The sequence below is a fragment of the Malurus melanocephalus genome, unplaced genomic scaffold (genome assembly GCF_030028575.1).
Source record: "Malurus melanocephalus ecotype Western Australia unplaced genomic scaffold, MMel_1.1 scaffold_4, whole genome shotgun sequence".
Taxonomy (NCBI): Eukaryota; Metazoa; Chordata; class Aves; order Passeriformes; family Maluridae; genus Malurus; species Malurus melanocephalus.
In genome coordinates this window covers 6,569,669-6,582,018 of record NW_026623236.1, presented here as the reverse complement: position 1 = coordinate 6,582,018, position 12,350 = coordinate 6,569,669, and the positions used below count along the sequence as shown (strand labels likewise).

The 12,350-nt window shown below is 38.3% G+C and overlaps 1 protein-coding gene across 1 annotated transcript in view; it reads left to right on the top strand.

Annotated features, from left to right (window-relative positions):
- The window catches only part of SNAP91 (synaptosome associated protein 91), a 62,884-nt gene that overhangs the window by 18,823 nt on the left and 31,711 nt on the right, over positions 1-12,350 (top strand). Inside the window, exons 4-11 of the mRNA XM_057368769.1 lie at positions 434-509; positions 2,285-2,387; positions 3,954-4,047; positions 5,211-5,322; positions 6,624-6,730; positions 7,861-7,902; positions 11,013-11,083; positions 11,413-11,533. Coding sequence (XP_057224752.1) covers positions 434-509; positions 2,285-2,387; positions 3,954-4,047; positions 5,211-5,322; positions 6,624-6,730; positions 7,861-7,902; positions 11,013-11,083; positions 11,413-11,533 — 726 coding nt within the window. The remainder of the gene's footprint in view (positions 1-433; positions 510-2,284; positions 2,388-3,953; positions 4,048-5,210; positions 5,323-6,623; positions 6,731-7,860; positions 7,903-11,012; positions 11,084-11,412; positions 11,534-12,350) is intronic.

Genomic DNA, 12,350 nt, shown 5'->3' with positions numbered 1-12,350 from the left:
ATTGTTTCAAGCTGTTAGGCTCCGTATTTGTTGAGGGGCCTTGCTTGTTATTAAAACAGGCCCTCAGCTTGGCTGAAATTGAGGGCTGCTGGTTTGAGAAGTCTGGGGCCAGCCTGAATATGTGCTTTGTAAGCAAATAAATCTTGTGCTCCCTCAAATCCCTGAGAATTAAACATTTTTATTTTTTCTATTGCAATGTGTTTTGTGCTTGGCACATAATCCATTTTTTATTTATATGGTAGAATATTTACTAGAGATTCTGACTAAAAATAGTTAATCTGAATGGACAAAAAAAGTTTAGAGGAAGGTATTGCAGGCTAAGACAATCAATGGTTTCATGTTGTATGCTGAATGCAGACTGGTAATCTTGCTGCTAGAAGGTACAAAGCCTTCAGATACAGCCTGTGATAAGAAAAATTATTTTGTGTTGCAGAGATTTATTCAGTACCTGGCATCTAGAAACACATTGTTCAACCTCAGCAATTTTCTGGACAAAAGTGGATCCCATGGTAAGCCTACTTATGTCTGTAATCTTAACAAGATTTTAAATAAGATACTATTGTTAATTTGCTCCTTCATTCATAAGATGTAAATAATATAAAAATGTGCTACTTAAGTCTTTTTATAAGTACTTAACAAGTACAGCAGCACAGGTGAACTGCTGAACAACTTCAAAACAATGTTTCTCATCTTCTGCAATATTTTTACCCAAAAAGTGAAACTGCACAAATCCTTTAAGTGCTGGGTCAGCTATCTCCTTAACTCCTGTCGATGCTGAAAGTTGAAATTGATACCTTTCCATTTAGTTTTTTTATTTTTTTACTGTCTTAAATGGTAGTTCAGTTGCTTGGGGACACTGCTTTTTAGGCATTGTCTGTAACTCTTAATGGTGGGGCTGTTGGCATCAAAAGAACTGGTTGGTTTTGATTTGAATAATGAATTTAGAAAGGTCTGGCTAGAAGTTAAGGATTTGTTCCCTCTACATCTTACAAAGCCTGCTTTTCTACTCTTTGCTCTGGAATTATGAGTGAATTTTCCTGTGCCCTCAATTAACAGAGGAAAAGCTTGTTTCATGGTAGGCCTACTAGAAAAGGGGGAAAATGTAATTCTTCAGCTGCCAGAGAATATTTGTAGATTGTATGCAGACTACAGGAATTCTGCAATAATGGGCAAATTCAAAGCAATGTCACATTATTTCCTCTCTTGATGTAGACATGTGACATCAAAAAAGCATGTTTTAGATGTGGTATCAGGGCAGGAGCAAAGCTAAGCAAATACTAAGAGTGTGTTCATCTAAGCAAAACCTGATATATGTGTGTATCTATATGCTCAAAGACACTGGTGTTTGGCAGCAATTAATTCTGTTAAATRCATGCATTTTTATTCTTCATCACTTTCTTTAAACTTAAATTGCCATTTCATGGATAGTACGCAGTGTATCATAGATAATGAGGCATCASATTTGGTAGTGTTACACTTGAGTTGGCAGGCATGCTTAATGCTGAGAGATATTAAGAAAAAATACAGTCAATTACTAGGTTGAGGGATGTGGACTTTTTAAAAAGTAGCAAAAAGGGACCTGGATTGAAGAGGAAGATGAGTTGCCTTCCATACACATTTCTGTGGCTTGGAGGAAGAAACTTTGAAGGATAGACTGTAATATTAACTGCTCAGATGTCCTAGTTGAAGGTGATTGAAGTTTGAGGCAGCTGATGCAGTGTTGTGTGCCTGAGGATCTCTGGTGTAACGGGTCAAGGAAGGCACGAATGGCTGTGGATGCCATCACAAYTTCTTTGTCCTGGTAAATCTAATCAGGGGAATTTTGAAGGTCCCTGTAAGAGMTGGAGTGCTTAACATACATAAAATATCAAGGGTGTTTAGGTTGAACTTGAGCTTTATCCTGGCAGTCATGTACAAGTTCAGTAAAATCTTTTTGCTAAATTGATATTTTTCTCCATTAATAGAGGTGTAACTTTTTGCAACAAAGTAATGTTACCCCATAACTATGTCGGGGCCTCTAGAAGGTTTCCCCAGGAGCAATGCCACTGGTACAYTGGATGAATCTGTTGGAAGCAGAGGACAGTGGTAGATTGTTTTGGTGCACCACTACTGATGTTTCTTCCAAAGCTGGAAGATGTCTTGTGATGCCTGTTTTGTATGTGAGGTTGCATGTGTAAGAGAAATAACATAATCTTTGGGCCTGTTGACTGTAAATTATCGTTTACTAAAGAACTTCCCAGCAAGCATGAAAATTAAGTGTAAAATGTGTAACTATTTTTTGCAGGTTATGACATGTCYACCTTTATAAGGCGTTATAGTAGATACTTGAATGAAAAAGCATTTTCCTACAGACAAATGGCATTTGACTTTGCAAGAGTGAAGAAAGGGTAAGCAAAGTTTAGATAYGTAAATTAATAAGGTTGCCTGACTCATTAATAACTTATTTCTGGCATTTCACTTAATTTTAATTTTTCGGTGACTTTCTTGTTTTATGGTTTGGGTAGTTACAATGAAACACAAGATTTTTAAAGTATCTGTAATTGGTTAAAAATTACCCAAAGAGGAGAGGAAATACTGGGTGGTAAGGCAAATACTGAAGACTAAAGTAAAGTGCCTTACAGAACTAGGAGCTTTCAGGGCTAGGTTTAAATCTAACTCATTAAAATGTGCTGCCGTGAGACTGTGTTTAGGATTTGGAGAAGGAAACACTCTGAAACTATGTTTAGTGTTTTCATTACTCTCCAGACACTTTCCTGAACAAAGATGTCTGATCACAAGCAGAGTCTGAAGTGAACACCTGAAGTTCTTAGCAGGCAGCAGAGYAAACAGTTACAAACTGAACAGAATGAGGTTGTAAGAGTCTGCTTTTATTTCCTACAAGGACTGTGTTAAAAAATAGGTTAACCCAGTCCAGAGTTGTGTGTTGGTATTTATGAGAGCATTTTTCTGGTCTCTGACTTCTCTAACTGGGACTTTTAAGGGCTCTAGATTCTCTTGAAACACAGATGACACAGCAAGTGGCATAAAACCCACTGAAAGTGCAGCTTAATTAACAGCATGCTAAAGATGCTCCTGCTAATCATGAGTTGCATACAGGATCCTTCTGACAATTCTGGTGTGTTCTGCAGCTTGGGATTCTTACCTGTTAATGCAGGCATCACTACCAGGCTGTTCTCCCCTGCTTCTCAAACAGCCAGAAGGTGTAGGGCCCACTGTAACAGCTTTGCTGTGTAGATGGATGCCATTCCCTTAGTGGGCACCATGAGAGTTAAATAAAGTTTGGGCTGGAGGGGATCCTGTTGTTCCTGTCTTGCTGTGTATTCCTGGAAAGGCTTTCTATGCCTGTTATTTCTGGTGCTCAGAACAAGGTGCTGCCTCAGAGTGTAGCATAAAATAAGGAAGAGTAGGGGTATGCATTTCCAGTCTGCATATATACACCTGTGTGCAGTCAGAGCAGGGCAATGCATCATGATGGTTGTGCAGCTTTGTCATAATCAGAGGTAAAAATGACCATGCTTGAAGGCTTCTGGAAGACTGTGGATGACACATAAGAAATGCTACATGTCCATGGACATGTCAGCAATGAGTTGTTGTTAGCTATTCATAACAAACTTCATGCACATATCAGTTCTCTGAGTACTTCTGTGGCAGTATTTCTAGTTAGTCATTTAAGCTCCCAGTGTAATCTTTCCATAAAGAGATCAATCTCTCGCATTCATCACTCTAAAACTCACTCAAACCTTTCCTCACCTGCTGTCAGGAAGGGTGGCTGGATGAAGTGTTTTTCACACCRGCTCTCATGATGACATGAGAAGCAGGAGAATCAGACTGTGCCTTTCAAATGGTTTAAAATGAGTTAGAGGTGCTTTAGGCATAAATTTTAGACAACAGATCAGTTTGGGGGAAGGGAGAGAGGAAGTGGCATGGCTTCTGATCTGTGTTCCCTCTTGCAGAGCTGAAGGTGTAATGAGAACAATGGCTCCTGAAAAGCTGCTGAAGAGTATGCCAATATTACAGGAACAAATTGATGCACTACTTGAATTTGATGTATGTATTGAAGCTGACCTAGCAATAACACTGGCTAGCCACTTATAAATGATGATTATAATGAACATGTTTCACTTTGTAGGTAGTGTTTTACTGATCATCCCCTAGGGTGGGCCAAAAAAATCTCCTTTTCAGTGTCCCACTGAGGGATTGTGGCCAAGGATGGCTCTTGCACATTCATATTAAATGTAAAGATTGCACTTTTGGTTTTGTGGAGGGAACTTGGAGTTTCATCTGCATCAGTGAGGGGGAAGAAATGGGCAAAACAAGGAGACTGAATRCTCAGTTTTCTGTCTCTTGGCAACCAACTTCATTGGGCAGGGAGGGGATTGAAATACCACATGTACATTGTTTGGCTTCCTCAAAATCTTCATCTGGTTTTCAGCTGTGAACTAAATTGGCTAAAGTTTAATCTAGACTGTTCATAGAAATTAGTGTGTATGATATATTTATCATGGCATGAATGTTGGTGGGATTGTTTATCTGATCTAAGGATAAAAGCAGGAATCAATTGTTGTAGGAGGCACAGTGTAACATTTTGAAGAGCTCTTTGAAGGATGGGTGCTTCTGTTGTTGGTGGGCAGCTAGATACAGTTTGGGGTGGAAGGCAGAGCCCACTACAGCTCTCAGAGGAAAGGCTGAGAAGTACATGTCTTGCAATGTATTTTCCATTCCTTAAATGGCATAGGAATTGTGGTAGTGCTCTCAGGAGATACTTTTTAAGAAAAGCAGGATCTTTTAATAAAAGAGTGTGTATTTTCTTCCCAAGTTAATGTGAGAACTGAAAGGGTCTGGGCATCATTAATCCAAGTGAATTATCTCATAGACTATTGGGGTTTTGTTAAGTTCTGCTGTAAACTGACATCTTTTGTTCATTTCATTAAAACTGTTAATAACATCTCCGCCTTCCTCTTCTTCACACTAAGTGAAGACAAGACTAAGATGTTTACTGTTGATGTGGATATTCCTCTGCTTTAGTGGACTGTTTTGGAGTGGTGAAGAAAGCAATCCTKGATCTGCTAACCAAAGCTTTTGTTCAGTGTCTTAGCGTGAAAACTTCAGTGTTTGATTCTGTCTATACCAGCACCGAATACCTGATGTAAGCCAAAATGTTTGAGTCCATTTGACATATGTTTTGTAAATAACTGATATTTTATTTGTAGGTTCATCCAAATGAACTGACAAATGGTGTCATAAATGCTGCATTCATGCTTCTGTTTAAAGATCTCATCAAACTTTTTGCTTGCTACAATGATGGGGTTATTAACTTACTAGGTAAGGAGCCTGGAGTCTTTATTTCACATACCATAAGCAAGTGAAGAATCAGTTTCAGATCTGCTTCAGTTTTTTTCCTYAACTTTCATTAAAGCTACATTTTTCTTGACTTCTCTAGTCAGAAATGAGAAAAAAAAATTRAGCTGTAACCTCTTACAATAGTGTTCATCTGAGTCTGGGTCTTCACACGTCCTTAAAAGTGCCTAAAAAAAGTGCAGTGCTGTGTGAGCATGTGTAATATGTCCTGCAAAGTTAAAAGCTTTTGCATTTTTAAGATGCCCACAGTTCTTCTGTTATATATCACAGAATTAATTMGGTTGGAAAAGAACTCTGACATCATCAGGTCCAGCCTGTGACCAGACACCATCTTGTCACCTAGACCATGGCACTAAGTGCCACATCCAGTCTTTCCTTAAACACTTCCAGGGTTGGTGGCTCCACCACCTCCCTAGGCAGCCCATTCCAATATCTAATCACCCTTTCTGTGAAGAATTYCTTCCTAATGTCCAACCTAAACTTTCCTGGCATAGCTATGACTGTCCTCTTGTCCTGTCAGTGGTTGCCTGGGAGACCAGCCTCACTGGGCTGTAACCTCATTTCAGAGAGTTGCAGAAAGTGATAATGTTATGTGGTAGCCTTGTGTGAATACACTCCTGAAAAACATTCCTGATCTGCCTGGAAGCATGACTGCCAGAASTGGATCCCCTCCAGAACCCTACCTACCATCAGCCTACAAAGTGTACAGGAGGCTGTGAGCGTGCTCTGAAGCTCAGGCAGCCTGCTGTGATCACCAGCATGACACAATGGGTTGGGCAGAAAAATTCAATTGAAATTTCACTGTCTACTGCTACTTAAAGCTTAAGTTTGGGTTGAAATATGTGGCAGCTCTGTTTAATAATTTACACAAATGGAGTTTAGAGAGCTACTTAAATGAAAAAAATGCGGTTCTTCGGAGTGAAAACAGTTTGGAGAGGACATAATATATGTTTAAATATCATTAATTATTTTGGACTTTTAAGTTGGGTAGCTACTTTTTAGTCTTTAAAAAAGTGGTTGACCTCACACACCATGCTGTGGCCAGCTGGGATTCAATTTTATGGTCTATATAATTCTTTAGCAGCTCAGCAAGACCAACTTCTAAATTATACTAGGCAAGAGGAATGCCACTAGATTAATATCCAAGTAGTTAATTTTAATGTAGTGTCATATTCTTGAAACTTGATTTTTCTGAAAACTAGAGTTGCTGAAGTAAGACCTGATATAAGACATCTTAACTGAAATTTACCACATTATTTCCTCAGAGAAATTTTTTGAAATGAAAAAGGGACAATGTAAAGATGCTCTTGAAATCTACAAACGATTTCTAACTCGAATGACCAGAGTATCAGAGTTTCTTAAAGTTGCAGAGGTAAGTGGCTTTCACTCTTCTGGAGTTTGGCACTTCAGTATTTTGTGATTTCTTTTTTTTTAGCACCAATGTAAAATATTAATTGCACTTGTTAAACATCTGTCTCATTGTGTATAAATGGATCTGGATCTTGAATCTCCTTGTTCAGCTCTTGTAGTTAAAGCCCCACTTAGGACTTTCATGTCTCTATGGTGTTGCCAAAATCAACTTTCCTGGTTAAATTAATAGATGACATGACTTCAAATGTTCCAGTATTTTTTGAGAAATATTGTAATAAATACATACTTCTAGGACAGGGTAGAGGAAGATAGATAAATTAGGAATAAAAGCGTGCAGGTTTTGTAAATTGGKTTTTTTAGTCTTTGCAGCCAACATAAAGTTAAATGTAATGTGAGATTTTTCTGGTTTTGTCCTTTGTTATCATCCTCTTATGTGGATAATAGGAATATTACATGGTTAATTAACTCCTTTGCTGGATTCTCATTTGTGGTAGTTGACTCTTTGGCACAGGGTGGGACATTTTCCATGTTTCATGCTTCATTATAATGGACAGCAGTAATGAGCTGAATAAAAAGTTTGTTTCTTTGCTAATTCACTTATCCGTGGAGAAGCCTGATAGACTCCCTAATGACTTRTAATGTCAGATATGAATATGGAACTCGAGGGAGTAATGTACTTTAGAGACACAGGTCAGCTTTTCTGGGCAGGGGTTAYAGTGACTGTGCTTCAGGATTACGAGGTGCAGTGGAGCTTGCTCTTCTGCAAAAGCCAAACTAGCAATCACTCTGAGGAACCATAGTGAAGCAACAGAGCCATTAGTGGAAGAYTGCATATTTAGATCTTAATTTGCTGTCCTCTGAGACTACAGAACATGACCTGTATATTTCAGTATAGAGTATGAATTTCATGTGTGTGAAATCAAGCTCTATTATTTTATCCTTTTATTTAATTTGTGGGGGGGGTGGAAAAAGACTACTGCAGGTTGTTGAAGGTAGCTACTGGGTGCTTTCTAATTTTATAGTGTTTTCAAAAGACAGAGTAAATTATAGATTGAAGAGCTATATAAAATTAATGCCTGCTGCAGTGGAATAATGCACTTAAGTTTTACTTTTACTCTTTTATCTCTACAGCAAGTTGGAATTGACAAAGGTGATATCCCTGATCTTACACAGGTAAGCTTCTCTTGGTTTTTTTTTGAATTTGTATAATGAATAAAAGTTCTGCAGTTAGGAAAGCCCACCAGGAATGCAAGTGTTGGTAGGAAGYCATACCACCTAACATGCTGTAGCTGCTGGTCCATTTGAAGTATCACTTGCAAATTGCCCTGGATGCCTTCCTTTGTGCTTAATGTGAAGAGGATATTTACTTAGAGGAAGAGATCCATGCTGAGGAGTTCACCTGTGGCAGTTTTGATGCCAGTAAAATTGGAACAGAAGAGAAAACCAAAGTACTTAGCAGCAGCAAAGCCCAACTGTTCATATAGATTTTGTTCATGCAGCCTTTGATAGCCTCTGGAAAGGCTGGTTTAAATCAGCATCAGAATAGTGTCTCTCTTGGCTAAATGCCACTTAAAGATTCTGAAAGTGAGATATTATGAGACGGTGGAGAGTTTTTATCTTTATGGAGTTGAGATACAATGGCRCTATAAAGTCTGGCCACTCTTTCAGCCGAGAAAAGCAGGATATGCAATACCAGACCTAATMCTGAAATTGCTGATGTAGTATGTTCCCCTAACTTTGTGCCTCAGGGGCTCTTTTTTTAACACAGTCCAGTCAGTCACRAGCTAAGTCCTTAAACCAGAAGAAATCACCTGAAACCCAGTTAATGAAAGTCATTTTATGAACTTCTGTGGCACTTRTATCTGCTTCTACTTGTGTTGTGCCTGTTCTGCATCATCAGTCAGTGTCCTACTTGCTCAGCAGCACCTTAGTTACTGCCACCTCATGGTCCCTTCCACCCCATGAATCAACATTTTTAAACAGAATAGTTCTTTTGGAAGGAAGGGATCTACAATGACATCTCATCCAACTTCCTGCTGCTCAGGTAGTCACTCATARCTGTCTTCTCCCAAAGGCTGCTTGGGACTCACTTGCTAAGATAACCTGCAACATGCTGTGTAACTTAGGTATACAACCTAGGCAGTGTATTTCAGAGAGAAATAAATAAAAGGTGAATAATAAAACTGAATTTCAGCTAACCATTAGCACCTAGGGCTATACAGTATCATTGGTATACCTAAATTCCTATAGAAAGCCATGGCAATAGTTGGTAGTATTCTGCAAGAAATTGATTGTGTTGACWCTCCGTGTATACGTATTTGGTAAATCCAGACAATGGTCCCAGTRGTGTAATTCACATTTGTAGTTGTCATCTTTGGACTTCATCATTTGGCTGCAAAGTTTTGGAGGCTGAGAAGACATCTCTGCAGCTAAAGATCTTGGCTCTTTTTTTTTATTTACTAGCATTTCTTAAAGTATGACACTTTTGCCCCTAGCTGCTGGTGGGGAGCCCATATCTAAGGCTCCAGCACAATAGACTGATAGATTATCTAATGTTAAAGCAATATCTAGAAGAAATGAAGCAATGTTTATTGTTGCAAATTAGGTACCAGATAGTATTTTCTTTCTAAATTGTTGTCTCTGGGTAGAAATTTTCTGAAGCTTCCTCTCTTGAGTTCTGTTTGAAAGACAAATTTTGCATTACCTTGTCAGTTTTTAAGAAACCTGTGACTAAAGTATTGGTAAGTTATCTAAATTGTCTAGAGGTAGCTGGTAACAGTAAATCATGGAATCTTCCTTTTAATTTTTTTTTTTAAACATAGCTTTTCCTTACATGTTAAAGTCACACAACTTATATCTTACATTAAAGCCTTTTGGAATACATAGAAGTCTGAATCTCTCTGGATTTTTTTTTTTAGTTTGTTTTACCTTTCTTCTTTTACTTGCTGCTGAAGAATTCTTATAACTAGGTCATTCATGTTTAACCAATTCTCATTATGCCCAAATGAATTGAAAATTAATAAATATGCCTATAAAAGSAGCAAGGTCAAGATGTCTCTTCATTGCATATGTACATGGGATGTATTTAAACTCAGTGTGTCATTTAAGATTATTTTGAGCATTTTAAATTTCTGCATGTGTTAAGTTACTGGTTTTAATGCTAAAATTAATATGCAGACACTCWGAGTACACTAAGCTGTGCATTGGTACTGGCAGGTTCTGTGCAACCTGAAATACCTGATTCAGCCAGCCAGCTGGTTTTTCAGTATAGGAGCAGTGAATAGTCTGTTTTCAAGCATCACAAACTGACTTGTTTGATAACTATGTCTGCCCTAAAATTAGAGATGTTATTTATGAAAAACATCATAGGTATTGGTGTCAGGAAATCTGGTTGATCTGAAAGCGACTGACAAAGAGAATTCCCTGTTTAGAGGCTGGTGAACTGATGAMCTTGTAACTCTGATGAAATATTCAATTATTATATGCTACTTTATCTCTCAAGGGTTTCTTCCCTGATTTTCTAGGAGTCTACATATCCAGACTTTTAKTTTTATGCTGGAGTAGCTAAGCCCAGTGTGCATTTACAACTACTTTTTCTATCTACCATTGTAATAGCAAATGCCTGGGGGTACTGGTTGCTGACCACAAAAAGGTTGCTTAAAATAAAACCTAAGATCAGGAAGGCCTGAAAAAGCCTAGTTTTTTATAGATGTCTAAAATAGGGATCTTTCTGAATTTCGAGCTGGCTGCACAGTTAATGGTGCCAGGGTACCATTTTGAGAAGAGCAGCTGTATGGTTTTGTGATGCTGGGAATCTTGAGCCAAAAGTTGCTCCTTCTGGGAGCATTGGAAAGGACTTTGTTTAGACTGCAAATGCTTTSTAACCCTCTGCTCATGAAAAGAGGTGTTGAGGGTCTGATTACAGGCAAAACTGAAAGTTAGACCTCGAACCTATGAATCTTAGAATTAACCCTGCAGATGCCTGTGCTGTTGTCAGTTTAACACTGATTTAAAACATGACAAGCAGMCACATTCTGGATTTAGGCTTCAGGTGCTGCATAGTGGAGGTAAACATGGTCTCTCTGCAAATCTGGACACAGTAATACCTTTTTAAAAACTGGATTTGCCTGAATGCTTCTAGCATGTGGAAATCCACTATTTCCACACTGGTGTAAATAAAGGAAATGCATGTGGTGGACTTCAGGGAAGCTGGTGCTGGGTTTCAAGGTCTGGTTAGCTCACTGCAATGCATTGAGGTGTGTATCTTTGTCTTTGCTTTCAAGGCTCCCAGCAGCCTCATGGAGACCCTTGAGCAACATCTAAACTCACTGGAAGGAAAAAAACCTGGCAACAAGTAGGTATATATGTTGTACCATGTCTCTAGGCATAATAGTGACCATGTGAGATTAGCTGAGGTTTGAGCTTTCCTCCCCCAACATCCTTTTCTCACTTAGCTGGAAAATGAGTAAGGCAAGGCTTTTCCTTCCYTTTGCCAAGTCATCTTAATGGGAAACTTTTCTTTAATTACTGGTGAGGGGGAAACACACAGAACAGCTAGACACTTTCCAAAATGAAGTAAAATTACTTGAGGAAAACTAGAAGGAATTGGGAGGGTTGCATGCTGCTAAGGCTTTTATCATCAAAATCTATTTCCTTTCTAATGGTTTTGTATCTTCTTACTAGATACTTGCCATGGCTAAGTCTAGGAAGGATTAAGCTAAACCTCTGTTTTCTCTTTTACTGTTGCTTTCCTTGCAATTTAGCGAAGGGTAAGTACATACCTTTACRTATCACTTGCTTGCAGGCATGGTTGTGTGTATTTTTTTAGGATGGCTTGAACACTCAGAAATAGATATTTTCTTTGAGTGGATCTAAACTGTTCTTTGCTTTTGTATATAGCCATTAAGTTATTTTCTTGTCATTTCTGTGMATAGAAGATCTGGAAATCTTCTAATCTGTTCTACAGTTCCCAGGACTTATCCAATTCAAGTTACTTATGGGATAGATGCTAGTTCAATACTGGTGCAGCTTTATCTTCAACTTCTCCTTTCATCTCTTAGATCAAAGCAGCTCTAAAAATATGTAGCAGTATTTTCATACCTCATAATGAAAGCAAACAAATGCATTGACGTGCATTTTAAGTTATGATTAAGGCTCTGTCAGTTACTATTAGTGTGATTTTTTTTTTGTGCATGTGGGAGAACTTTCGGCTTGAACTTTCCAACTCACTGTTTTCCTACTTTTAAAGGCAGTTATTTTCAAGTAACTCTGACTTTCTTTAAAAGAAAGTAGACTTCGGAAATTTGCTGACACATCATCAGAAGACTTGTGTTAGATAACTGCTTCAGTATTGGTGGTGWTCTTCTGCTGTTGCATGGTTTTCTAATATGGTGACATCTTGCCCCAGTAACTCTTTCCTACTGGCTCCTGTAGTCCCCAAAGCAAGATATCTGCATGCATTTCTGCCTTTCCTCCATTTGGTAGAGCTTACTTAAAAGGCAGAATAATCCTGTGATGCCAGGGAGCTTAAAAGTTTAATTTAAGATTTGAAGAAAATTTTCATTCCTTGTCTGAAGTGKCACATAGAAGTTTGAGAAATATAAAGGGCGTGCAATTGAAGA